We start from the raw sequence: 26292 nt of genomic DNA on the forward strand, positions 1-26292 counted from the left end.
ATCAGTCAGTCTGCCTGTTCTGTACCCCGCTCTGTCTCTGGTGAATCTTCTCACCCTCCCGTGCCTCTGGCCTGTACCCCGGTTCTTGTATGCATGAATAAATCTTTAAAAAAATACTGATTCCTGGGCTTTGGTCAGGGGACTTCTGAATCTATAGGTCTGGGGTGGGGCTGCTCTGGCGAGTCTATCAGTAGGCTGGGGGCCCTTGAACCAGGCAACTTCTGGGGGTTTTCTTGGCTCTTGACCACTGCCTGTGACCCAGCAGAAGTCTGAAGCTGTTCTTGTTTATGATGCAGTTTCGTGTTGAGAGATTTCTGTAGCATGTGATTTTTCTGTTCGCCTTCTGAGGGGAGGCATTGGGCCCCCTCCCTGCTGCTTTTTCAGCTCCAATTAATTGTGTCTCATTTATCAAGCTCCAGCTACGCCCTGTGAGCTGGCGATGGGAGAAGGGAGGTTGTTCATGCCCTGGGGTTGTGGTTATGACTGACTGCATTTCAAGGTTACGTTCCTGGAAAAGCCACCCTCCCAGTGCCTCCCCCCGCCCCCCACTTGCGTCTTCTGGGTCTGTGTCTGCACCCCTTTCTGTGTGGCTGTGTGAGCCAGGCCAGTCTGAAGGCTCTCAAGAGCCCAAGGGTGCTGATGAGGGGGAGGTTCAGGGAGGGGAGAACAGGAGGAAACCCCTGGGGATGGGAAAGGCACCACAAATGTCATCAAGTGAGGGTATCTAGCTGGGGTGGATGGTATTGTGGATGGCAGGAGGCTGTCTGGGCCTCTGGTTTTCTGGTCACCAGGAGAGCTAGCTTCCATTTCTTCCTCTTTCCCTTTGTGGGAGGTGCGGGGTGGTGGCAATGGAGACAGGGGAGTTAGAGAGTTGGAAGGTAAGGCCAGAGTGCCTTGGTTTTTGCATTAATAAAATTGGCAGCCTGCTGCTGAGTCCCTCTGCTGGCCTCTGAGCACCTGGATTTCTGGCTGGCCCTGGGCTTGTACCATGTGGGCACCCGGGCCGCCAGTGGATGAGCCGTGACCCACCTGCAGCTCTCCAGGGAGTGACTCCTGTGACAGCTCTCCAGACACAGGAGCCAAACTGTTTGTGTGGTACCGGTGCCCTTAGACAAGCCATCTCGTGCCAGGATTTCTTTTTCTTTGCACTGGCCTGCCCTGTTATAGCCTGCTGTTCGGAATAAAAGGGACATCTAAGAAAAAAGTCTTTTTTTGAAGGTGTTTCACCAAGCTACCGCCCAGGTTTCCTTTGTACAAAAGCTGTTGGATGTGCTGATCCTTGTCCTCTGTGCTGTTCTCACATCGGTGCAGGGGCCGTGAATCTCACCTCCGCTGAGCAGAAGGACTTCTGCAAGTGGGGTTCAGGCCTCTCTCCACTGCTTGCTGAAAGCTCTGTGACCTGTTCAGAGCCTTACGTCATTGTTAGCTGCTGCAGACCAGTGGTGACGGTCACAGAGGAGGCCCAGGTGGGCTTTGTCATCCCTGCTGCTGGATGAACAGGGGTGATGCTTCTAGGTTCCTGATTTTCTGTGTGGTGTCTATACAGGTTCCTCTGGTTATTGCATTTGGGTTCTATGGGTAAGACTGTTTTTGGAGGGGAGCTGAGTTTTAGTTTGAATTTCCAGGGCACCTGTGCTGGTGGGCTCCTGGTTCACAGATGCTTCCAGATTCTTCCTAGAGGCATGGGCTGGAAGGAGAGATGGGAGAAGGGAAGGCTGGGCGAAGGCCACTGTAACCAATGGAGGCTTCCTTAGCTGCTTTCTCCCCATAGCGTTCTGGATTAAATTATTTATTTCTGTTTTTTATTTGCACTTTTCCGTCAATGCAGAGCTTCTCTCTCTGGAATCAAGAAGAAACATTTTGCAATAATATATTCACAAAAATATCAGGGGTCTTTGTCTCTAAAGAGGTCTCATTTCAAATACTTTCCAAAACCGATAGAGTCTGGATCAAATTAGATGCAGGTGCTGAAGCCTGAAGCAAAGTACTTAAGGATTAGCTCCTTGGTGGTTCTGCCGGCCAAGCTGGTGGCACAGGTGTTTCCCTTCTCCCTCGTGACAGCTGAGAGGGCCTCAGGAGTGGGTGGGGCAAGTTAGGGTGTGCTGGGTCTCCAGGAAGGGAAAGGAAGAAAGGGGGCGCGTGGCGAGGGGAGGGTTTCTGCTACAGAACCTTGATGGAAAGAAACTAGGAGGTCCGGGAAGCTCAGGCTCATCATCCTTTGCCAAAGTCCAAGAGGTCTGGGTCGGGACCTACTTAGAGCCCAGAAACTTGAGTGCCTGAGACAGCTGAGTTTGAATAGGCTGTGGAACAGCTTCTCCCTGATGTTGCCTAGCAAGAGGGAGGTGACGCAATACCGTGGTTTGGGGGCTTTGTCCTGATTCTTAACATTAACACCAGCTTTCAGGATTTTTGTTACTGAGGTGTTGTGGACGTCAAAGCACTGTCCTTTGAGTAGGTAACTGGCAACACCTGTGCCTGATGGACGCCATCTAGGGGTCGTTAAGGCCCAGTTAAAAAACAAAGAATGTTCGTGCCTCGGTGGCGCAGCGGGTTGAGCACAGCTGAGCACAGCGCTGTGAAGCGGTCCACAGCCTCGGTGGCAACGGTTCGATTCCTGGCTAGCCAGGGAGGGTCCCACATGGTGCAGCAGACCTCTCCTGTCACACCCACTGCTCCCCTCAGTAGTGTATTTCCGTCCTTCTGCCTGTTCTGCTCCCTGCTCTGTCTCTGGTGGATTCCCTCACCCTCCCGTGCCTCTGGCCTGTACCCCAGTGCTTGTGTAAATAAATAAAATCTTAAAAAAAAAAAACCCAACAAAAAAACCCCAAAGAATGTTCTAGAGCGGAATTATGGACAGCTGTGAGTTAATTAGGCCAGTTGAGCTTCCGGAGCCACCGTGAGAAGCCCCTACGTTTCCCCTTTACGTCCCCTCTCAGATGGTGAGGGGGAAATGGCTTTTTCAGAGCGCTTGACTCAGCCCTGTTCACCCTATAGCGCTACCTGGACTAAAACTTCCTTTGCAGAAATTCCTCTGTAGGGTAAATAAAAAGTATCAGGCTTTTCTGCCCTCCTGCCGTTAGAATTGATGATGAATCCCTGCGGTCCTGAATGCATGCCTGATGGTAGGCACCTGGAGTGGGGTATGGGCATGCGTAAGTGGGTACACCTGGGCTGAGAGACTGAGCTTATAAGGGCGGCGTCACGGGGATGTCAGCAGGGAATCACGAGAGAAGCAGAGAGAACGCGAGAGAGCCCAGAATGATTGAAGACTTGCTGGGGGCTGGGAGGCCTGTCAGCCTCCCGGCCCCCCCAGCACCCCTGCCTGCCTTGTATTGGTAAATCCCAATAAAAGCCTGAAAAGCCACTGAGGGATCCAGGGCTCTCTCCTCCTTTACCCCATCTGCTTGGGTCATAGACAACCTGCTCCGTGTTGCTGATTAGGGCCGGGCCTTCTTGGGGAGATAATGTCCTTCTGTCTGGAGGCTTTGCTCTCCCCTGGGACTCTGGAGTTTTCTGGATGCAGCCTGCAGATCAGGAGAGAAAACAGAAGGCTGTGTGGGGCCGGCGTTGTGGCACTAATTACCTTCTTTCACATTTTCTGGGCTGGAACTCAGACCCAGAGCCACACCCTCTGCACGGCAGCCTGGACAAGAGCTTGCTGTGTCCTCAGAAGCACAGGAAATAGTGCAGCCAGCCAAACTCTGACACAGTGGCGGTTTTGTTAATGCCCTTACCTGGCAATATATGACTGGCCAATCCTCTTAGCCTTCTTGATTTATTATTTTATAGGTTTACAAAATCCAGGAGTCTGGGGTACTGTTAGCAATAATCCAAAGGTCATTTCTGTGGAGTCCTGGCAATGTTTCCTTACTTTCACTTCAAAATTAACTAAATCTGCAGTGGAATGGTTTCCCCTTGTTCATCCTTGTTTGCACTAAGGAGGAGCAATTTCACCTGCAGACCAGAGAAAGCACTGGATTGGAACTAGGTGGTCTTTCTGACCTAGGCACTGTTTTGAGGGAGCCATTTCAGTGTTTTGGATACAAACCTTAGGTGGGTTTGTCCTGTGTATAAATAAGGATGAAAGTAACCAGAGATTGATTTCGCAAAGCATAAAATTAAGCAAAGTGATTGGTTATGCCAGTGAGAGTCTGAGGAGGGTTTTTCTTTTTGTAATCCACTTGTCTTTAAAATAGCAGGGGCCTGGTGTTTGTTCCTGGGGATGTGGAGTCTGGGAATATGCATGGGAGGAAAAATAGGCCACCCTTAGCCAGTGCTCTAGATCTCAGAAAAGTCATTTCCAGTGACAAAGTCATTTCCATAAGACAGTCTTGGTTTCGAATGCTGTGGCCTGGTCGGGCACCCTAAGTCCTTTGCTGGTCTGGTCTCTTTCAGGTCAGCCTGAATGACTCCCACAATCAGATGGTGGTGCACTGGGCTGGCGAGAAGAGCAACGTGATTGTGGCCTTAGCCCGAGACAGCCTGGCATTGGCACGGCCCAAGAGCAGTGACGTAAGTATGGGGTTGCTCTGTGGGGCCATTGTGCCTTGCTGAGGCCATGTCAGAAAAGCATAACGCATCATTGGATGGGACGAATTACCTGACAAGAATGGAATCTAGAATAGTGTCTGCTCCTTATTTGCTAAACACAGAGTGATGAGGTTAGGGTTGCAAACATCCACACCACTTGGGATTGCTTTTCTGACCTGATAGGATAGGCACTGTACCCACAATGAGGCATTTTGGGGGCTGCAGCAGAACCGGATGGAATTGCACTGGCCTTTCTCACGGGATCATCCTTCTAACTCATTAGACTTCAGTGAGTTGAATTTGATCCTCCATAGTCTTTTCCATAGTTGACTTTTTTTTAAAATTTTATTTATTTATACAAGCACTGGGTACAGTCAGAAGCGCGGGAGGGCGAGAGAATTCACCAGAGCCAGAGCGGGGAGCAGAACAGGCAGAAGGACCTAAGTACACTGCTGGGGGGAGCAGCGGGCGGCAGGAGAGGTCTGCGCGCCATGTGGGACCCTCCTCCAGTGGCCGGGGAGCAGCCGGGGATCCATCTGGCGCTGCAGAGGCTGCGGGCAGCTTCGCAACCCAGCGCTCAACCGCTGCGCCATTGGGGAGGCCCTCCATAGTTGACTTTTTGCAGTGTTTGATAGTTTAGGGGCTTCGAAGAGTTGCCATTCAAAGGCCTTGGAGAGAGGGCAGGGGTGAATCTGCCTCCAAGCTTATGACACTCTCTACCTCCCCAAAGAAAAGGGATCTCTCCCTTTTATCTTGAAGTGTGTGACCCTCCAAAACAATGTGTAGTTTTCCTATTTTTGATAGATACAGGCTCAAGAAACAGTCACCTGTGTGTAATTTGAAGGTGGTGATTGATGTTCGGTTGCAGCGTTTGAGACACCCTAGGATAATGGTAAGGAACTTTGGTGAACTGGAGAATATATCCTTCTGAGGGGGTGCTGTTTTAGGTTCTTGGTTTGGTCCCTGTGCCCAAAGCAGGGATCAGTACACCCCAGTCTTCTGCGTTTTCAAAAGACTCTCAGACGCCTGGATTTTTATGTGAAAAATTTTATGTGATCTTACAAGTTGGCAGGTAATGTGTAATTTTTATAAACCATGTTTGGGCCAAGAAAAACATACATGAGGGTCAGAGCTGGCTCCTTGTCCAGGTCTGTGCTCCAAGTCCCTGTCCCAGATTCCCCTGTGGGGATGAAGAACAGCCCTGCCTTAGGTCCTGGTCTGCCCTGGTGACATGGGGGAAGCTGTGGACAAAAAACAGGCCATGGAGCTTTGGTTCCTCTGTGCTCTGGCCAAAAGAAACCTCACAATAAGTTTGCTAGCACTTTTCTATAAGCCTGAGGGATACAATTGTAATTCTTGAGTGTAGATTTGGTCTCTATGTGGCCCCTGCCCTCTGCAAATCCACTATCTGGGTTGGATGTGCTCCAAGGCAGGGGACCCAAGGGAGCCTCTGGGGTTGTTTCCTGGTGGGTTGAATTGGGACAACCACAGTTGGGGAGGGCAGGAGAAGGGCAGCTATAATGATGGATAGCTTTGCTCATGGTGGTGCTGAGCAATGGCTGGTGGGAACCCTGCTGTTAACAGCCAGTTTGGGTGTAGTGAGCTGGGGCAGGGACTGATCCATTTATACATGAGATCAGGGTTTACAAGCACAGATGTTTGGCATTTGCTGGCCCTACGAATGTCCTTGGGCACCTGTGTGGGTGCATAGTCTGCCCTAAGGGTCCTTTGTGAGCCCAGAAAATGGCTTTATGCCCTACTGTATAGAGAAATCCTCCTTAGGGTTTTTATGCATTTAAAACCTTCTTTAGACAGTATTTTTATGAGATTGGCAAAAGACTTTATTCTTGTTTTATGGTTTTGATGGACAAACAGGAGCCTAGAGACATTGACCTACATGAAGGCCTCATGGAGAGACAGGGCTCATGTCTCAGACATGCTCCATGTATGAGGATGTAGGGTGAGGACTTGTGAGCATTTCAGCCCTGATAGTTCGATATCCTGAAACCCCTGTCCTCAGTCCTGGACAGACACCCTTGCTATTGCCAGGCTACCCAGACCTGATTCTCACTTTTCACGTACTTGGGTGTATCTTAACCCATTGAACATTCGAAGTGACAGACTATTCTGGAATGGAATATATAAGATTAAATGGAAGGATACTTAATGCTTAGAGATAAATAGGGAGGGCAGAGATTTCCTCCCTCTGGATATAAGCTACATTAGAATCGGCAGATGAAACTAAGATGCTCTGATGTGGAAAGTTAATGCAAAAATAAATTATGACTCAGAGGCAGGAGTTGGTGATGCCAGAGTTGTAACAATTCACATTTCGTTAAAGAAGACTGGAAGCAGCGTAAGGCCCCCAAGCAGTCCAGAGAGAGAACTTCCACAAATAAGGCAATGTGCAAGCGTTGTAGCGTGGCCAAGGCACGCATATTCAGTGTATAGAAAGGAGTGGATCTGGAAGCTGGAATCCCAGAAGATTTGCTCTTAAATAAGGGGAAAAATATGAATAATGTCCTGATGAGCGTGAAGCCAGTGTGAGTCCATGAAGAACGGCTCCTGCAGATCATCAACTGTGATGTGTGGTGGATGTAAGAAACTGTAGGTGTCACCTGTCTCTACCCTTCCCACACCTCTGTTTCTGCCCTTTCCTGATAAATGTGCAAAGAACTTGTAATATGCATTATCAATAGCCAGAGAGTACCAGAGAGCTATCCAGAGATAGTGTCCATACAAGATCAGAATTGATCAGGCAAGGAATCAGGATTGGCAGGACTCACTGCGCTTGCCCCTGAAGTGGTGACAAGATTGTGCCCCTCAGACTGACCTGGGAGCAGGGCTGAGACGTGGTAATAGCACAGAATGTGGTGGGAGCTGATGACCAGCTGAGCAGCGGCTCTGAAATGAGAACACCTGGGTTAAAGCCTGGATCACCACTCATTAGCAGCCTGACCTCGGGCCAACTTCTCTTGGCTCATCTGTCCCTGAGATCCTACTTGTAAAACCTTGCTCCCCAAAGTGTGGTCTCTGGATCAGCCCTGTAGGTGTTTCTGGGAGCTGATTAGAAACGCCGACTCTCAGGACTACTCCAGCTTCTAGAATCAGAATCTGTATTTTGACCATCGCCCTGCCAGGTGACTTGTGGCAGGTTAGAGAAGCCCTGGTGTCAAGTTCTTAGAATAGTCCCAGATAAGGAGATGTTTTCTGTTCATTTTAACCCTTCTCTGCCCGTCATTTCCCCTCGGCCTCTGCTTCTTCCCCAGCTTCCCACTATTACATGGTTTCTAAGTACAGAGAAAAGATTTTAAAGCTATTCAAAAGGACCATCTTAATAGTAAGAAAGTGGTCTTAGCAGCAACTTCTGGCAGCTCAGTCACCACCACCCCCAACCCCAACTCAGTAAGTCAGGGAGTTAGGAGGGAGTTAGGAGGGAGTTGTGCCTTATTAAGATCAGAGGACTGAGTAGTGCAGGAACCCATGTCTGGATGAAAAACAAGTGGTAGAAACACAAGATGAAAGAGTGCAGGGTGTCTGCCTCAGTCCACCTGGAGGGTGCAGTGGGCAGTGAGTGAGTCAACAGCCTATTGCTGCCCTGAAGGACAACAGGCAGGGGCCTGTGTGGAGCCCGAGAGGTGGCAGTCTGCTTGGCATCGCCTGAGCTGGAGTGAGCTCATGGAGGAAAATGGGTGGCTGAGCATAGCCTTGAGCTTGGTGTTGGCCCCAGAGAGCTGAGGGTCTACATTAATCACAAAGAAACAGGACTCAGGAGAATAGGCTGGAAATACTGTGTTGCAATTATCAACCTAGAAGAGGGAAAGCAGGTGGATGAGCTGCTGACGTGGGCCTTGCGGCATTGGATGGACTGCCACGTTCTCACTCTGAACTTCTGTTAGATATATGACCCAAAGAGATGGATGTTGCTGATGGAGAATTAAGGAAGAACGTTTTGGTAGTGAGGGTGGTGGTTGTACCTCAGAGTGTAAAGTACAGCAGCCTGGCTGAGCATCTCGGCAAGAACAGCTTTGTGCTTCGTTCATGTCGGTCTGTTCTCTCTACCCTCCAATGTGTCTTCCGTCATCTGTCCTGTAGATCCGTTGTGTGGCCGCCCCCTTTAACAGAGAACCATAAGTATGTAGGAGAGAACCTTCTGGAAGGTTAAGTTGCAAGCGTGGAAAGACAACTGGACTTGGCATTGGTGGAACCTGGCAGCTTTGTCAGCTACTAGCATTGTGAGCTGGCGCTGGGCTTTCACTTCTGAGTCTTAGTTTTTGCTACCTTTTACATGGAAATAATGATCCACCTAGTCACTTGGCCATTCATTTACATGTTTTTATTCATTAATGGAACATTCATGTCTGTAATGACATTTATTCACTCCAGAAACCTTGAGTGAGAACCTGCTATGTCCAGGTACACAGGAGGAGGCAACGTGAGCCTAACTCCATTTCTGCAGATGAGAGATAGTATGCACAAAAGAGTACTGTATTCTAAACAATGCAGCCCTAACATGAACTTGCTATCGCTTGTGTGCCTCCGCGGAGGTAACCCTAGTGGATTATCAGTTTACTGGATGTTGGCACTAGAGAGGACCTGAGTCCCTTTTTGAGAAGCCACTCGTTTGCTGCATGTGACTTTTGAGTCTCTCGGGGACTCCTACCGTCCATTCTTGGCCAGGAGAACGAGAGTGAGAAAGTGCCACTTTGGCTTCTTAACCGCTCGGATGGAGTGTGAGCTCTGAGCCTGCTGAACTTCTGAAGCTGCCTTTGTGGCGGCCCCTTGCTGCGTGTTTGGTAGTTGGGAACATGCTGCGTTTAAACCTGTGTGTTGGTAATAGGATTTCTTCCCGTGACCCAGCTATTGGCAGAGGCGCTCTCTGCTCTTTGAAACCTTGACATCTAATCAATATCAACAACCTACATGTGCTCCCCCATCCCTTTGTACATGCCTAGTGATGGTTACTGTTTACGTGGGGGGGCATTGTTTACAGATATTTGCGTGTATACAGGCCCATTGTGTCTAAACACCATGTGTCTTTGTATGTCTGGTGCTTAACACAGTACCCAGCTCATAGAAAACTCTTCAGAGCGTGCTTGCTGTCTGAATCAGCGGGCACACAGGGATGGTGACACTTTCTGGAATTAGTCCCATTCCTTGAAATCACCTGTCGGTTTTCTTTAATGCTTACACCGATTCTAAGTATTTGTCAGTTACTGTTTTTAACTCACCGATTATATTTCCTATGACACAGGTATTAAAGCCCATGTACCAAACACCTGACAACTGTCCCTCACTTGAGGTGTAGTGACTTTGAGATGATACCTGGCAGGTAAATCAGAGGCAGGTAGATCAGGTCTGAACCCCACATTGCTGGCAACTTTCTGTTACTCTAACGTCACAAGCACCTCTTGCCTTCCCTGTGAAATGACGTTAGTCCTTGCATTTGCCACCTCGGGTTGTGGTAAAGCTGCCCAAACTCATTCATTTGAAGAGCTTGGTGAAGTTCCTGGCACCAACAAATACTTAGGGAAGGGCAGGGATCTTTCCCTTCTGCACCTGTGGTTACAGGATAGCGAGTAACCCATCAGCAGGAGAGCAGTAGATGTTGGTACTGCTGTTCTCCTGGACTCAAATTGCCTAAATGGCAGAACACACGTGCTGGGGAAGGGGTTCTGGTGCCATTGATATAACTAACCTCGTGCATTTTTAAGCGCATTGCACTCCTTATCATCTCTTGTGTTATTCTGTGGAGACCCAGGAGGGGTATTCTTTCATCTCCTGGAATGCTATAAGAGCAGAACTTCCTAGCAGAGGGATGAAGAGTTAGATTGTCTTTTGGGGACATCTCAATAGATGGTGTAGGGTAAGTATAAATTGCCAGGATTTTCCACCCTCCCACCATTAGTATTTAGTGATAGACAACTGTGGGCTTGCACGAGTGCCTGATGGTGGATACCTGGAGTAGAGCGTGGGTATGCATAGGTGGGCACACCTGGGTTGAGAGACTAGGCCTATAAGGGTGGCGTCATGGGGATGCCAGCAACAGCAGAAGCAGCAACAGCAATGGCAGCAGAAGCAGAGTGGGGAAGAGCCCTCGAGAGAACGCTAGAGAGCCCAGAAAGAGTGAAGGCTTGCCCAATGCTGGAGGCCTGCCAGTCTCCTGGCCTCCCAGTCCCTCCACCTGCCGTGTACCTGGTTGCTGCACTACAAATGATGTAAAAAGCTCAATAAAAGCCTGAAAAGGCCACCGAGGGCAAAACAAATTCTCAGTCCCTTTCCCTCAGACAACCATGTTCTCCCTGCCTCGGGAGGTGATTTGTTAAGAACACTTAACCAGCCTTGGTGAGGAGGGGCTCTCACCCATTGTCTCCTCCTGTGGGGACTTGTCTTGGCCTAAGGAAAGAGGTCTGCATGTTTCTGGCTGCAGATTCCCCTGCAGACTGCCCTCTCCTGCACTGGGGTGGAGGCAGAGTGTGCCCTGTTTCTCCTGGGGAGTTCTTTGCACATCTGTAATTCCATGATGTTGGGGACCTGTCGGAACCCAGGGCAGGAGGATGCCAGTTGAGGCTGAGTAACACATCTTTCTGCCACATCTCTCACCAGCTCTTTCCCTGTTCCAGGTGTACGTGTCATATGACTATGGAAAATCTTTCAGGAAAATTTCCGAGAAGTTGAACTTCGGCGTGGGAAATAACAGTGAAGCCGTGGTGGCCCAGTTCTACCACAGTCCCGCGGACAACAAGCGTGTAAGGCGGTGGTCGCCCTGCCTGTCAGGACCTGGGGTGGGGTTGAGGGGGCTGGGAGATGGAGCTCATTGTCCTCTTTGCAGCATGACTGGTAACTGCTACTAACCTGGGAGCTTGTGACAAATTGTAGTTCTCAGGGTGAGGCAGAGCATCAAGCTGGCCAGGAAGGATCTCCAGACACATGGTATGTCCAGTTACAGCACAGAAAACCTGCAGTGATGTCAAATATGACCAGGCCACTGGGACTTTCGTTGCTATCTAAGCAGGTCTTTGGAGGGCTCAGCTCTTGGTTTGATGGCATCACCAGCATGTGTGCACCTGTGGGGGCTTGCTCATGTGCTGATAGAACACCACCCCCCACCAGTTACTGGTGATTTGTTTTCTCCCTGTTGGCCTGAGGGCTTTGTTTCTAAAGTTAGAGTGGGGAAGCTTTGATTTGAGATTGGGCCCTGAGGGACAGGGACTGGGACAGGGAGGGGGAGGGGAGGCTGGAAGCAGGCAGCCAGCCAGGCTCTCCTGCCAGTAGGTAGCTGGAGCTGGGAGAGTTTTATCTGATTGCTTGATTGCTTTCTGCCCCACTCAAGAGCCCCAGCTCATTTCTTGGGTAAGATGACAGCGTCTACAGATGCTGAAAAAGACCTCTGCAGCCAAAGCTCTGAGGTGGGATAGCTGCTGTTCTCTTCTCATTCAGAAGGGAACCAGAGAACGAGAGCCACAGGATTTCTGGGCCTCCAGGTGTCCCCCTCTCCCCCCTCCCCCATGCAGGCTTCTCGGGTTGCCTGTGGTCTGTTAACAGGGGCTGTATTCAAAATATTTAGCCACTGGGATGGCACTGACCAATCAGAACTGACCCTGTCTGGAGGGAGTTGGGTTCTGAAGGCCACCCTGCTGGGCCAAGCATTAACCTTTCATTTGCTGGCTTGGGAGGAGGGCCTGTGGAAGGAGCCCGGCTATGGCGGGGGTTGCTCTCAATGGTTTTAGGGGTGCAGCTATTTACTAATGGGTACAGAAGCAATTTTTTTAATGACTACTGGAATAGTTGTTATGGTCCATACTGGTTAAATATCAGCCCAGCCTAAGGCTCTTAAAGGATCTTAGGAAAACAACCCCCTCTTGCCTGGGGTGACAGCCAGTTTTCACCTGCAATGACTGAAAAAATATCAGAACTGGCTCTGTATAACCTCCCCCACCGTGGCAGGTGACCAGACAAGTATGCGCTTGGGACCACCTTGTTTCATGCCCAAGCCCTGCTTGGGGGTCAACTCCTGGCAGCCTGGTCTCCGGAGAATAGATCTAGACGCCCCCTGCCTCCCAAGAAAAGAATCACATTTGGACTTTACTCTTGGTTGGGGCAGACCTGTCTATTTTCATTGCTTTTACACCTTGTCCCAGAGCTAACTCTTGCTGAAGTGGTGACCTTGAGAGCTCCCTGTTGCCTCTTTGGAACCTCTCTCTTCAGTTCCGTTTGCCCCCTTCTGCCACAGGGCACAGGTCTGTTAGCAGGTTCTGCCTTCCTTCCTGGTTGTGGTGAGCAGCTGCTAAGCCCTCGTGGGGCTTGCAAGGGGGAGGCTTAGTGCTGCCAGAGAGATTAGGAACTCTTAGAGCATTTGGTCTAGAGAAGGACTAGGGCAGGGGCCATGGTGTAGGGGATGAAGGCAGGAGAAACCCTGGGGTGGTGGCAGCAAAGAAGCTTCAGATATGCTCTCTGCCTTGGAAAGGGTGTGTCTTGGATTTGTCATAGTCAAGTTGGATGTGCTTTGGCATTGGTGGGGTGAACGAAGAGGGGCTGCCTTCTTGGAGAACCCTGAGGCCTGAAGCAGGGGTGAGGCCTTCTCTTTAAAGTTTCTAGTTCCCCTGAAAGGGCTGTTTACCCCCCTCCCCCCTCCCAAGACTTCTCAGGAAGGAAATGGTGACTCTTAACTGTGCTGTTGGAAGGCAAATTGCCCCAGAGACCTACCACCACTTCCTGAGAAAAATCACACAAGTCCTGTGCCTTACTGTCAATGCTGGGGAGGTGGGCCGTGGGCCCTGGCAGACACCTGTTTGTCAGTGTGGAGTGTCAGGAACTCAAGTGGACATGGCTCATATGAGCCACTGCCTGGGAGGTTAAGATGTCACAGCCCAGCCATGTGTGGAAGTCTGGGGGTGGTGGGGTGTGCCTGTGAAGGGGAAGGAGGTGCTATTAAGGCCACCAGCTCTGGACTGGTGGCTTTGCCTCGTGACGGAGGTGGAGTGCCGTGGAAGCATGTAAGCTAAGGGGTCTATTTTCGCATCAGCCAGCAGTTCTACTTCCTCCTCACTGCCCTTCGTGCTGTCTCCCGAGCCAGCGTGCAGCTCCAGCCAGCTGGCCGGCGCTTGGCCTTGTAACGCATCCACCACTGGGCAAGCAGTGTCCAGACGTGTTTGGGGCTCTATTACAAAGGCCACTGAATGTGCGCTCCGGGCCCATAAGCTCAGCAGAAGCGACAGCCCTTCTGCTTTTCTCCAGCAGTTGGTCCTGGGTGTGTTTGTGAAGCAGCTCTTTCCCCTCACCTCCTCGAACTTGGCTCCTTCCTCGCCGCCTCCGCCCTTCCTCCTCTCATCACACCTCTGCTTTCTCCACTCAAAACTGGAGAGTCGTTTATGCTGACATGGAGATGAACTCCATAGCTTATTTTGTTCCTTTTCCAGAAACATTTTAAGAAGAGACAGAGTTTAAGGCCAAAAGGTGGAGCTCCTTTAGAGTAGGAAGTGGTTGCAAATGGGGTCGGAGGGGTGGGGTACATGAGGATGCTCCCGAATCCACTATTTAGGAGGCTCTTGTAGGTCAGCTCTGTTGGCTCCTTTGTAGGGTTGACCTGGGGTAGACTTGACTGCCAGGCGGTCTTGGGACATGAAAGCAGCAGGACCTTCTGCCCCTTCCTCACGTGTGCCTGTGTGGCGTGGACCAGAACAGCACGGAGCAGCATGTATCTAGGTGCTGGCTGCCTCCTGCAGGTGGTGAGAGCTGCGGTGTTCAAGGCTGCCTGGAACCTTCAGCGTTAGCGTGACAGAGCTCCAGGACCGGGCCTGGTTCCAGTGGCTAGAGCAGAGTTGGGGGGAACCGTAGAGGAGGAGAAAGGCAGGGGCAGAGGCGTCACAGCGTCAGTCTGTGGCTTCAGTGCAGCCCAGGGCGGCTTGTGAGTGGTGGTGCCCAGAGGAGGGTAGCATGGCTGGAGCCAGGGATGTGGGTAGGGAGTTTGGGATTTGGTGGGGAGGTGTCAGGTTCAGTTTGAACTTATGAAATTGTTACAGAGCAGCCCCGATATAAAACGGGTTGTCTGGCTGTGGGTCCTCTCCCCCTGACAAAATCTCTTGGTGCACATCAGGCCGGAGTGAACTAGATAGAATCTCAGTGAGAAGTCAGGGGTAGATTAGACCTGAAGGTCATGTAATGCTTGTGCTTGAGGGCAGTCCTTGAAGCTGAGTGGAAGGATAACTCGAATTAGCAAAGGAAGGAAGAGCAGTCAGGTTACCAGAGTGTGGAGAGAGGCCCGGGGAAGACAAAAGGAGCCAGCAGAAGCGGAAAGGACAGAGCCAGAGCCGGTGAGGGTGGGGGATGAGAGTGGATCTGGGTCTGTAGGAGGCCAGGGAGGAGAGCTTCCAGTGAACGCCTAAGGAGCCGATTAAGCGAGAAGGCCCATAAAGGAGCCCAATAGCTCCGGGTAAGGCTAGAATTTCATTTCAGCAACTGCTGCCTTTGTGTTGGGAGGAGAGGTAAGGATGGGCCAACTGTTAAGAGAGAAGCCCTAAGCCAGCGTTCATTGATGTAAGTGCTGTGGGCTCCAGGCTTTCTGTGAGCAGTTAACCTCTCCAAGCATCAGGGTCCTTAAAGTAAAAGGAGAGAGTAATGATACCCCAAGCATTGATGCACTGGATTTGCTAAATGGACTAAATGCGAGCAGGCACATAAAACTTTTCCCTCAGTATCTGGCAAATTGTAAGTGTTCCTGAAAAATTTTAGCTAGGATGATGCACAACTATGAGTCCTGTCACTAGGTGCACGATTTTTAGATTCTCAAATAGGAAGCTGTTTGAGTATCGATTTCTGGAGAAACCTTTGCAAACTGAGAACACTCCCTTCCTCCATAACCAAGATGGTTTCAGAGCAGGAAGATGGGTGAGGTTATTTCCGGGGGAAGACTTATATGCCAGAAATGATGCTGGTACTCTAAGGATCACGCTTATTTTTATAACATGGCCTTTGCTTGTGATAGTTTTCATTTTAAAGATGTTCACCGGCCTTTAGAGTTAGATTTAATGAGCCTTCTACAGAGTTTGGAGTTTTGCATTAGCTACCGTGGAGGGAGCAAAAGGGAACACATAAAACCAGTTCCTAGGAAGCTTCAAGTCTCGATTTGGGGAGAGAGCAAATGAGACGGAGCACTAGCACTGACAGCAACATGGGAGCAGGCAGAGCAGCCGTGCTGTTCGTGCTGAAAGGATCGGAGCTGCAGCCTGATCTGCATCAGGTGGAATCAATTAGGGAACGTGTCCTGGGTCTGATTCCTTTGGCTTGTTGATTTCTAGAATTTCATTGACTGTTGACTGGTTGTAGGTGGAGCCGGATCTGCCTGCTTTATTGTAGTTTCGGGTTCAATGTCCTCCACGGAGTCCCTCCCCCACCCCACTGCGTTTTCTGGGAGCAGGGCTGTCTTCCAGAGAGCTTGTGTGCACCCGAAGCTTTCCAATATTTGTGCTTTCTTCCTAATCATTTCCCAAAGCTCCCAAGACTGGCACCAAACCTGTGCTGTATTTTCTCTCCTCCTTTGTTCCCAAGCTCAAATTGCTGTAGACTTGGGATATTCGTGCCCTAGGGAAGTCTTGCCTGCCCTCCAAAGACCAGATCTTCCATGGAGTCATTTCTGATCTCCCAGCCTGGAGCTGCCCACGGTTTCCCATTCACTCTCACTTCGCTTCTGCATAGGGTTAGCTGTGGACATGTCTGCCCTGTGTCAGAGGGGCAAGCTGCTGGAGAGAGCGGACCCTGGGTTTGTAGAGAAGAATCTGAGCTCTGGTCCAAGTGAACGTTCAGGGTGCATTTGTTGAATTGTCTTAGTCCTTTCCCCTTGAGAACTCTTTAGACCACCAGTCACTATCCTGCCAAACTGTTCCATATCACTCACCCAGGTGCAAGCAAAAGGAGGTGAGGCCCCTGCTGCCTGAGCTGCTTCCTGCTGTGCTCCTGCCTGTGGCAGCGGGGGGCTGTGGAGCTACCCCGGCACCTGGTCTGGTAGCCCAAAGCAGCTAATCTCCTTGGAGGTGTGTGACTTTAGGGAGTTTCTTGGAAATGCATGTCTGACAGGTTCTTAGAGGATGTGGGCTGCGTTGTGTGTGCAGCCAATCTGCAGAACGTGACGTCCCTGGCCCAACTTCCAGTAGCCACCCTTTGATTGTGACTGAGCAACCAGCAGGGACTGAGAATGGCCAAGTCAGTTCAAAGGCAAAACAGCAAGGCTTGACTTGCTTTATGACCTGGTTCAAGGAGAGCCCTCTCTGGCTTTGCTCCAGCCTGTCCCGGACCCTGAGCCTACTTGGGTGCGCACCAGCTTCCTTTTGTTGCCAGGACACAGCAGGAGAAAACCTTATGGGAACTCCTGAGTCCCTGGCACCTCCAGTACCTCTTGGCCCCCTGCATGCATGTGCTCCCTGCTGGGAGTGTGGGGGGTGCTGGCCAGGTCCTGCTCTGAGCTCACCTCTTTTCTCTTGCAGTACATCTTTGCAGATGCTTATGCACAGTACCTCTGGATCACATTTGACTTCTGCAACACAATCCAAGGCTTCTCCATCCCATTCCGGGCAGCTGATCTCCTTCTGCATAGTAAGGTCTCCAACCTTCTCCTGGGCTATGACAGATCTCACCCCAATAAGCAGGTAAGAGAGCTTCCGGGACACAGCCAGGGGGGCACCTTATAGCTTGCCTGTCCTTTGAGTGACTTCCCTCCTGCCCGCCCTCTCCTTTCTGGCCTTTGTAGCTACTATTTCACTTCCCATGGCTAAGGAAAAATCTGTTCTTCTGGCACACTCAATCTGCAGCCCAGCTAGGGAATAACACCTGGCTCTTGGCAAGGCCTGTTACTTAATATCATGCCCTGCAGGGTAGATGCACTTTAGTTCATCCTGGGGTAAACTGAGGCTCTGGAATTTAATCAGAACCAGGAAGAGCTGTCTGGAGCTCTGCTGGGATCTGTTGTTGAATTTTTCTTTTTTTTTTTTTTTTGAAGATTTATTTATTTATTTATACAAGCACCGGGTACAGTCAGAAGCACCGAGGGTGAGAGAATTCACCAGAGCCAGAGTGGGGAGCAGAACAGGCAGACTGATGAAATACACTGCTGAGGGGAGCAGCGGGCGCGGCAGGAGAGATCTGCGCGCCATGTGGGACCCTCACCAGTGGCTGGGATCGAACTGGCGCTGCAGAGTCTGTGGGCAGCTTCGCAGCCCAGCACTCAACCACTGCACCACCGGGGAGGCCTCTTGTTGAATTTCTGTTCTAACTTCCCCATCCTCTACTTTAAACCTACTACTTTTGCTTATCTTTTATTTAATGGTACCATTAATGGTAATATTCCTCCTTAGTGTGTTTGTGTGTCTCTATATATATATGTGTGTGTGTGTGTGTGTGTATTTTCCTCCTTTAATCCAAGCTTGAAGGAAGGGTGAGAGAAGTGGGGAGAGAGCTTGAATGGGATTCATATCTCAAGGTCAAAACTTGCCAAGCCTGATATATGCTCTGGCATAATCCTGTGAAACCTGTAGATCCTGTAGGATTGGATTTATGATGAGTTTTGAAATGTTTTGCTCAGAGGAACCTTGGAACATTTCTTTCTCGTGCAGGTGGTTTAACCAAAACATGATCTGTTTACCTTCACTTGCCTTAGGGAGTAACCCGAGTATGGGTTGGGTCAGCTTACCAGTGTGGGTGGATAATTGTTATTTTTGGTCTCCTGCTTCTTTAATACCTGGCTGCTTGGGGCAGGGGAACCCTCAGGTTATGCCTTTGGAAGTCAATGGACTTTTGGGGAAAGATCATCATGTTAATCACCCAAATGCATACCCCCTGGGGACTCAGTTGGTTCCTTAGGTGTTCTTCCATTCTCCTTTGCCAGTTGTCCTTTCCCTTGAATCACCCTGACCCTTGATGGGTTTTTAAAGACACTTTTCCAGGCGGAAGTACTGGGTATCTTTGTTTTTTTTTTTTTTTTTTTTTTACCATCACCCCAGGGCTAGTCTTGAATAAAATAATACTTTCTGGTAATCAATAAATGGAAGACTAGTCATGCTCATTTGCCTTCTAGTTGTTGTTGAGACTGTAGTAAATCTGGAGAAGAATGCAAGGGCTGTTAGTCAGCACAAATCTGTTCTTCCCTTCCTACCCTTGGAGTAACCACGCTGGCCGAGGCGACCTTGGTGCCGGTCTTCACAGATGGCACATAACTCAAGGTGGACGTCCAGTGAGCATCCATGCAGATGGGCACACCTTGCACAGCATAACCACCTCTTGTCATTTTGGTCTCTGCAGCTATGGAAGTCAGATGATTTTGGCCAGACCTGGATCATGATACAGGAGCACGTGAAGTCCTTTTATTGGTAAGTTCTGCCGTGTAAGGAATGTTATCTAATCTCCTTTCTCCAGTTCCAGCTCCTTCACTGAGGATAAAACTTCTGCCCTGAAAGTACCTGAAATGTAAAGCATTTGGTTCAGGAAATACATTTTCCAGACCAAGGAAATTGGAGCTGCAAGTTGAGCAAACTCACTAGGGATGATAGAAAGGAAGGTCATTTTTGAGAGGAGATAAGGCTTTTGCAGGCCATCAGAGAACTCAGGGGAATCTGGAGCTCTGGAGTGTATTGGAGATTCTAAAGACCTTCATTGTTAGAGCATCATATGAAAAGCAGGAATTTTTCTCCCTGTAAAATTTGTTCAATTGTTCGATCATAAGGTATATTTTTTTGAATGTTTGCTAAATATAAATCATACTAGATACTTTCAGCATAGGTAGTTGAATAATTTATGGGTAAAGTTACTAAGGAGACAGTAGTTGAGGTGGTAAGAAAAAGCATTCTGCACATAATGCATTATACAGGAAGCCCTGAAGTCGTGGGGATAGCTTGAGAGGAGATTCATGGCTCCGTGGAGGAGGTTGCTATTGATCCAGTTTGTTTACAATAGGTGGGTGTAGCTGAGTGGAGGCGTGCAGGGTGGAAATTGTGGACGGGAACAGAATGAACAAAAGCGGATACAAATCTGAGGCTCAGTGGGTTTATCTACTGTTGCCTCAACCCATTCACAGCAAACTTGATACCTTCCAAATGGACTGCTGATCTTCATTATTTTCCCCATTCAAATTTCTCTTGCTCAGGTCAAAAACTTTGAGCCATTAAGACTGTGTTTGTTTCATGCTTTACATTAAATCAGTCAGGAGATCCTGTTGACTCTTCAGCGCATCCAGAATCTTCTACTCAGCTATTTCTTTACTCCATACTGCCATTCTCACTCACTAGTCATCCAGCTGGTCGCCTCCTGTTTTTGCCCTCTGACAATTTATTCTCAGCCCATGGTCACATTGACCCTATTAAAAACAGGTCAAATTATGTTCCTTTGCTTTGAACCATTTAATGTGCATCATTTCTCTCTGGTTAAATGCCATGTACATTCCTACCACTGGGCCTTTGCGCTTGCTCTGCCTAGAATGCTCTTACCCAGAATGTACTTATGGCTTGCTCTCTTAACTCATTCAAGTCTGCTCAGGTAATAGTTTAATGAGGTCAATCCTAAGGATCCTCTTAAAATTGCACCCACTACCCTGTCACTCCTATTATGCTGTGCCCTGACCTATTTTTTGCATATGACTTACATTCTGATACACCATTATTATGCTTATTACTTGTCTGTCTCTGCCCAGTAGATGAAAAGTCCCACCAGGACAGGGGCTTTTTGTCAGTTTTGTGCAGTGATAATAATGCCCAGTGAATGAAGCATTGAAATTGTGATTTGGGTAGGATGCTAAATTTTTATATTAAGTGTCGAGTTTTGCACTCACATCATCATAGAATTGTGCCTCTCCCCACAGCCAATGTGTCTTAGGTAAGAAAATATTTTGGTGTAGTTTTAATTTGCACTTTTCTTACCAATAAGTTTGAACATTTTTAACCTGCTTTAGGAAGGGTTTTTGTTATTTTCTTATGACTTGTATCTCCTGATCTTTTGTTTCTTTTTTCTATTTGTTAGTCTTTTTATAGTTGATTTCTAGGAGCTCTTTATTTATTCGAGATTAGTCCTTTGTGATATGAGGTAACTGTTGATCTTGTGATAGGAAGCGTGTGTGCTTTTATATTTATATTTCCCAGTTTGTCTTTTGACTTTAACATGGAGTTTTTGTCCTCATTAAATGTAATGGCCCTACACAAAGTAGAGGCTGTGCTTTTTTTTTTTTTTAGCTTTCTGTTTGAAGAGGATGTCTTTGAGTTAGTGTAGCTTCTTTGGCAATAGAGAATCGTAAAAAGGAGTACAGAAGGGCCTTACAGCTGAGTGTCTTCAGGCTCCAGTGGATTTGCTTTTCTTAGAGGACAGCTGTTTCTGACCCTTGGGCAGGGGTTGTTGAGTCTTACTGAAATTATAACCATAGTCTCATCCAAGGACAACCTCTACCCAGGGAGTCCCATTAGAACTTGCTGTGTTTGAATTTTAAAGGGACAGATTGCTCTTTCATCTGTTAGGAAAGCATGTATTAAGAGGACAAACCAGCAGGATTATTAAATAAAAGAACTTCCTGTTTGGGAATTTGTAAGTTATACATTCTGTCTCTGTAAAGACATAAAGATACCTTAGGGGAGAGGGCTGGCCTATCTTATTTTAGATAATCACATGTCTGGTGTTAGGGAATTTCAGGCTATCTGGGGGATTTCCCCCTAGGATTCCGCATAATAAGTGAGTATAATGTCACAGACTAATGGCATACATTTGTTTAACAATGGTTGGCAGCCTGGGGAGCATCAGGAGTGAGAAAAACCAATATCTTATGTTGTCCAGAGCTGGAGAATAGCAAGACTGGCCAGTGCAAGAGCTATGAGGAGGGTGCCAGGTGCCTGGTGGGGCATCACTGAAGGATCTTCAGCTAAGCAGGTGGGGCAAGGTGAGGACTGATGAGTCTACTTAGCTAGAATAAGCCTTGAATTTCCAAAAGGGGGCAAAAACAGCACCTGAAATAGGTGTGAGGGCATGCACAAAGTGGGAAGGTAGTGATTGTAAAGTTGTAGGGGGCATGGCTCTCAGAAACAAGCTTCAAGTACCTGTCTCCAATGAGAATTGGGAGGAAAGGCATAGCTCTTTCTATCAAGATGTCAGCCGCTGCTTTTGGTGAAGAAGGAATCAGAGGTGAGCTCATCTCAAAGAGCCAAATAAAGGTCCTTTCCTCTCTGCCTTTTTAAAAATACCAAGCAGCCTGGTTTTAATTTACATGTCCTCCGGGATAGAGGAAGTACTTTAATCAGTATTTCTAATTGTGGAAAAGAAGGGAACACACCACCACCCCCACAGCAGCCGACGAACTGTCACTCCCACTTTAGGACTAAGGCTGCTGGTTCTTCCATCGCCCTGCAGACTGTGGGGCCATGTCAAATCTTCCCCCAAGTGAAAACCAAAAACCCACAAACATGAAAACTCTTTGGTTTTCCTGTTTCTTATCTCCCTTCTTCCTTCCTTTCTTCTTGAGAACTTGCTCTTACCAGTGCACCTTTGAAGGAACGTTGCCCTCATCATCTTGAGAGCCAATGTGCATAGAGCACCATGAGTCCCTATGACAGTGAGTCCTGCCTGTGCTTGGGCCTTTGCAGCCTTTGCAGCCCCCTCACTGGGGAGTTCTCTTCCTGAGTTTTCCAGTGATTTTCCTACTTGCTGAATGGCCCCCGGCCATGGTGTTCTTGTGTTAGGAAGCCTGGGATAGATTATTCTCTCAGCTGATATTGGGGCCCTTAGATTTCAGTTTGGACTGGCCCGGCCCCTGTAATTATGGTTCACACATTCAATGTATTAGGGATCAGTTCAGCTAAGTACACTGTGGGATAAAAGGAAATGTAAGACATAGCCTTTGAAGGCATCTGTTTCTCTCTCTCTGTCTGCCTGTCTTTCTGTCTGTCTCTAGCTCAAACACTTATGAAGAATACATAGTAAGAAGCACTGCCATGTATCATGATGAGACTAGTTGCAAAGCTGTTCTCTACCTTTCTTTGAGATGCCTATAAAACTCAGAAAAGGTTTGAAATTGAGTGCTGCAGAAAAGCCATGTATGGGTAGTGCTGGGTGAGGAGAGGATTGGGGGAAAGCTTCTCCGAAAAGGGGGACTTGACTTAAGAGGATGAGTCTGATTTAGAGATGCTGATCAGAGTGCATGTGGAGGGCGTTGCCCCAGAGGGGTATAGTGTTGACAAAGCACAGTGGGAGAAATATGCCCGAGCCTCTGAAGGACATCAAGGAAAGCAGTGTATTGAGAAAGGATTTGTGAAGGAGCCTCATGGGAGATAAATTTGCACTGGTTGGATGAATCCCAGTGGCACAGATCAGTGATAACAACACCGGACGGACAGCGAGGGAAAGGGCAGGGTGTCTTAGAAAGATCAGGCTCAGGGGCTCCTCCTGTGCTTTCTGCTAGAACTGTGCTTCTGAGAACATGGCATCCTGGGGAATCATTGCCTTCATTCCTCTGAGGTTCATCCCTTGAGGCCAGAAGCTTGCTGACAGCCTGCAGCAGCCCCTTGCTCATTAATGCTTTTATTCTTTTTTGCTGTTCTCAAGCATGGCTATATCTTACCTTAAGCAAAATCCAGGATGCTTTGAAAACAGTAACAACATAGAACATTTTACAAATGGCGGTTCCTTTCCCTCCAAACTGTGCCCCTGAGTAGCCCCAGGAATATGTTTGTAGCACAGAGAATGTCATCTATAGCTCCCATCTGGGTGCCCCAAAATCCGAGCTGATTGTCTGCATGGTCCAGTCTCCATGCCCTCTTTGACTCAGCGTGACGATGACGACCACTTGTCTGTTCTTCCAGGGGAATCGATCCCTATGACAAGCCAAACACCATCTATGTGGAACGACATGAGCCCTCGGGCTACTCCACGGTTCTCCGCAGCACAGACTTCTTCCAGTCCCGAGAGAACCAGGAGGTGATCCTCGAGGAAGTGAGAGACTTTCAGCTTCGGGACAAGTATATGTTCGCCACAAAGGTGGTGGTAAGTTGAAGGCACTAAGGAATACAGTGCTTTTAAGCTTGCTTTCTAAGGTTTGGCATTCTGTGATCAGGCAAGTGAGTTGTTTGCACAAGCAGGGACTGGATTGGTGGGTCTGGGGAGCTTGACTGAAGCATGTGAGATTGAAGATTAGAGAAGCTTAGACAACCACTCAAAATCTCCAGGCGCTAAGAGTTTGGTTCTTTCCTCATGGCCAACCATTTTTGACAAATGTATTTCTTGCAATTCCAGAACACAGAAAGGACATGGGAGGCTCAGTGACTTTTACCTCTTAAGCCCCGCTGCCTGATTTCCTTTCAATTTAGGCTGATTTCTATGTGAATTTTGGACATGTGTTAATTTACTTGGCTAATAGAATGTGTAGTCATTGGCTAGTGGGAGTTAGTGTTCTAAGAAAAGCAGTAATTAAGCTTCCAGCTGTCAGTAAGTAGCTTAACTCTCAGCCTTTGAGAAAATTTCCCCCTTGATTTGATATGTCAGAGCCAGATGCTGAAATGGAGGGCTTCCTCATTTAAAAACCAGTTGAGGGGCCTCCCTGGAGGCGGAAGGGTTTAGCACTGCTCTATGAAGCAATCCGCAGCCTCTGCAGCATGAGTTAGATCCCCGGCGGGCCACCCACATGACGCAGCAGACCTCTCCTGACTCGCCTACTGCTCCCCTCAGCAGTGTACTTTGGTCAATCTGCCTGTTCTGTTCCCCACTCTGTCTCTGGTGAATCCTCTCACCCTCCACATCTCTGGCCTGTACCCCAGCTCTTGTATGCATAAATAAATAAATCTTAAAAAACAAACAAACAAAAAAACCAGTTGATTATTTAGCAGGACTTGCCTTGCAGCTGTATCAAGTTGCAACTCTATTGCCCTTTTGTAAAGTAAAAAAGCAGGCTTGGCCAAGAGCAGGTGGCCTGTGTTCCTGAGGGGAGGTAAGCTTGTTTTCTAATGGTGGCCATTCCCTCCTTGACCTCTGACTCTGGAGACCTCTGATAATTGGCAAGTTGTTCTGCTTTCTGTCACTGTGCTGTTTAGGGACTATATTCACATGTACTGTTTTCCTCCAGGTTCTCACTTATTTATAAGTGGTAGCTGACCAGGCAGAAGCAGCTCAACCCCTCTTGGAAGGATTCTAAGGTAGTGAGAACCTCTGTGACAGGGAAAGCAAAGCAAGGTCGGAATGAGAAGATGGAGGTGGTTTCCCAGTGCATTCATCCCATCATACCCTGTACATCCAAAATGCTTTCTAAAAATGCTTCTAAAATCACTAGGCTGTGGCAAGCTTTCTTATTAGACTTTTTGCTTGGCTCACATCTTGGATCTGCCTTATGTTTCTCTTACGCACACACACACACACACAAACACAACGCACGCACACACACACACACAGAGCATCTCAAGTACACAGGCTTCCTTGAATTGCTTTAGGCAGACATGTGCTGATGGGGATGCAGAGGAGAGAAATCGGGCCTGAGTGCAGGACCTGGTGATACCCAGTGGGGCAGGGCTGAGGGCTGAGTCTAGTAGACTCCAATTCTGCAGTGTTCCATCTTTAGTCCCTTAGACCCGAATTTGTTTAATTTTAACTAATTTTAAGACAGGGCGGCTAATTCTCAGATTCATTCCACTGACTGAGTGGGGGCTGAGGTGGAGAGCTGTGCCTATCTTATAACCCTCCGAATTCTAAATTTTGCATGTAGGAGTTTAAGTTATATCCCAGATGGAGCTCTCTGCCCCCTGTTCTGAATGTGCTGATGTACAGTGTGCCCTGGTGGTGAGTCTTTTTCCTGGCCAGTGGTCTGATCATGGGCCATGTCTGTTTTGATCATCACCAATAGTGTCCAAAACCGTTCCTAGTGCCTGGTGTGTAGTGGATGTACAGGGTAAGATGGGATGAATGCCATCTGCTCACCTGTCAGAAAGTATAGACTAGTAGATTTTTTTTGGGTGCAGTGTGTTAAATTATGGTACTTTTATAATCGGCATTTGAGTCTCTGTGTAATTTATTAATATGCTGTTGATGGCAAAATAATAGTTATGTGTTGGCGTCTTCCTTCCTTTAGCCCATGAACCGGCCATCAGATGCTGAGGTCAGTGGTGTTAGCCAGAGGCTCTCGGTAAGGTGAGCCAGCCCACTGCCTGGGAGTGTTTCTCAAATTGTGGTCTTAGGAGCACCTACAGCAACAGCATCCGGTCACTTGTTCCAAGTGCAGGTTGTAGAGTCCAGGTGCCCTTGCTCCTCTGCATGGTCCCAGAGGCTTGTGAATTACTAGAATTTGAGAAACTCTTCCCCGAGGTCTTCGGTATGCAGAAACCTTTAATAATAGTTGATTGTAATACAAACAGAACATTTCACAATGGATGCTTTGAGACAAAAGGCATAACCAGCAGTAGAGAGGATGGGTATTTCTCCCAGGACTGCTTAGACTGCTGAGCTGTAAGGATGGGCGATGTGGGCCTTGTTGGATAACCTTGTCTGCAGGAGTGCCGAGGCCTGCGAGTGTAACTTCTCCCCTGTGTTGTGCCTTATGCTAAGGCTGTCTGGGTTTGGGGTATTCTGAGTGACTTTGTGTTAAATAGATTCAAATCAAATTTGGAAATCCAAGGTACTAATTGTAAAACCATAGCAAATTGCTTTTGGGTAATTAACTCTTTTGCTTCTTTCTAGTACCACAAATGATAATAATTCCTCGCATGCTCATGTTTTAGAATGTGGGGACAGCTACCTGGGTTCTGAGTTGGAACTGGGATCTAG

At 48.4% G+C, this 26292-nt stretch overlaps 1 protein-coding gene across 1 annotated transcript in view; it reads left to right on the forward strand.

Annotated features, from left to right (window-relative positions):
* SORL1 (sortilin related receptor 1) overlaps positions 1–26292 on the forward strand; it is a gene marked incomplete at both ends in the record, with an annotated part of 141068 nt that overhangs the window by 14938 nt on the left and 99838 nt on the right. The window contains 5 exons of the mRNA XM_084251265.1: positions 4396–4512; positions 11154–11279; positions 17010–17171; positions 18820–18887; positions 23349–23529. Coding sequence (XP_084107391.1) covers positions 4396–4512; positions 11154–11279; positions 17010–17171; positions 18820–18887; positions 23349–23529 — 654 coding nt within the window. The remainder of the gene's footprint in view (positions 1–4395; positions 4513–11153; positions 11280–17009; positions 17172–18819; positions 18888–23348; positions 23530–26292) is intronic.

The sequence above is a fragment of the Talpa europaea genome, assembly GCF_964194135.1.
Source record: "Talpa europaea genome assembly, chromosome: 12".
Lineage (NCBI taxonomy): Eukaryota > Metazoa > Chordata > Mammalia > Eulipotyphla > Talpidae > Talpa > Talpa europaea.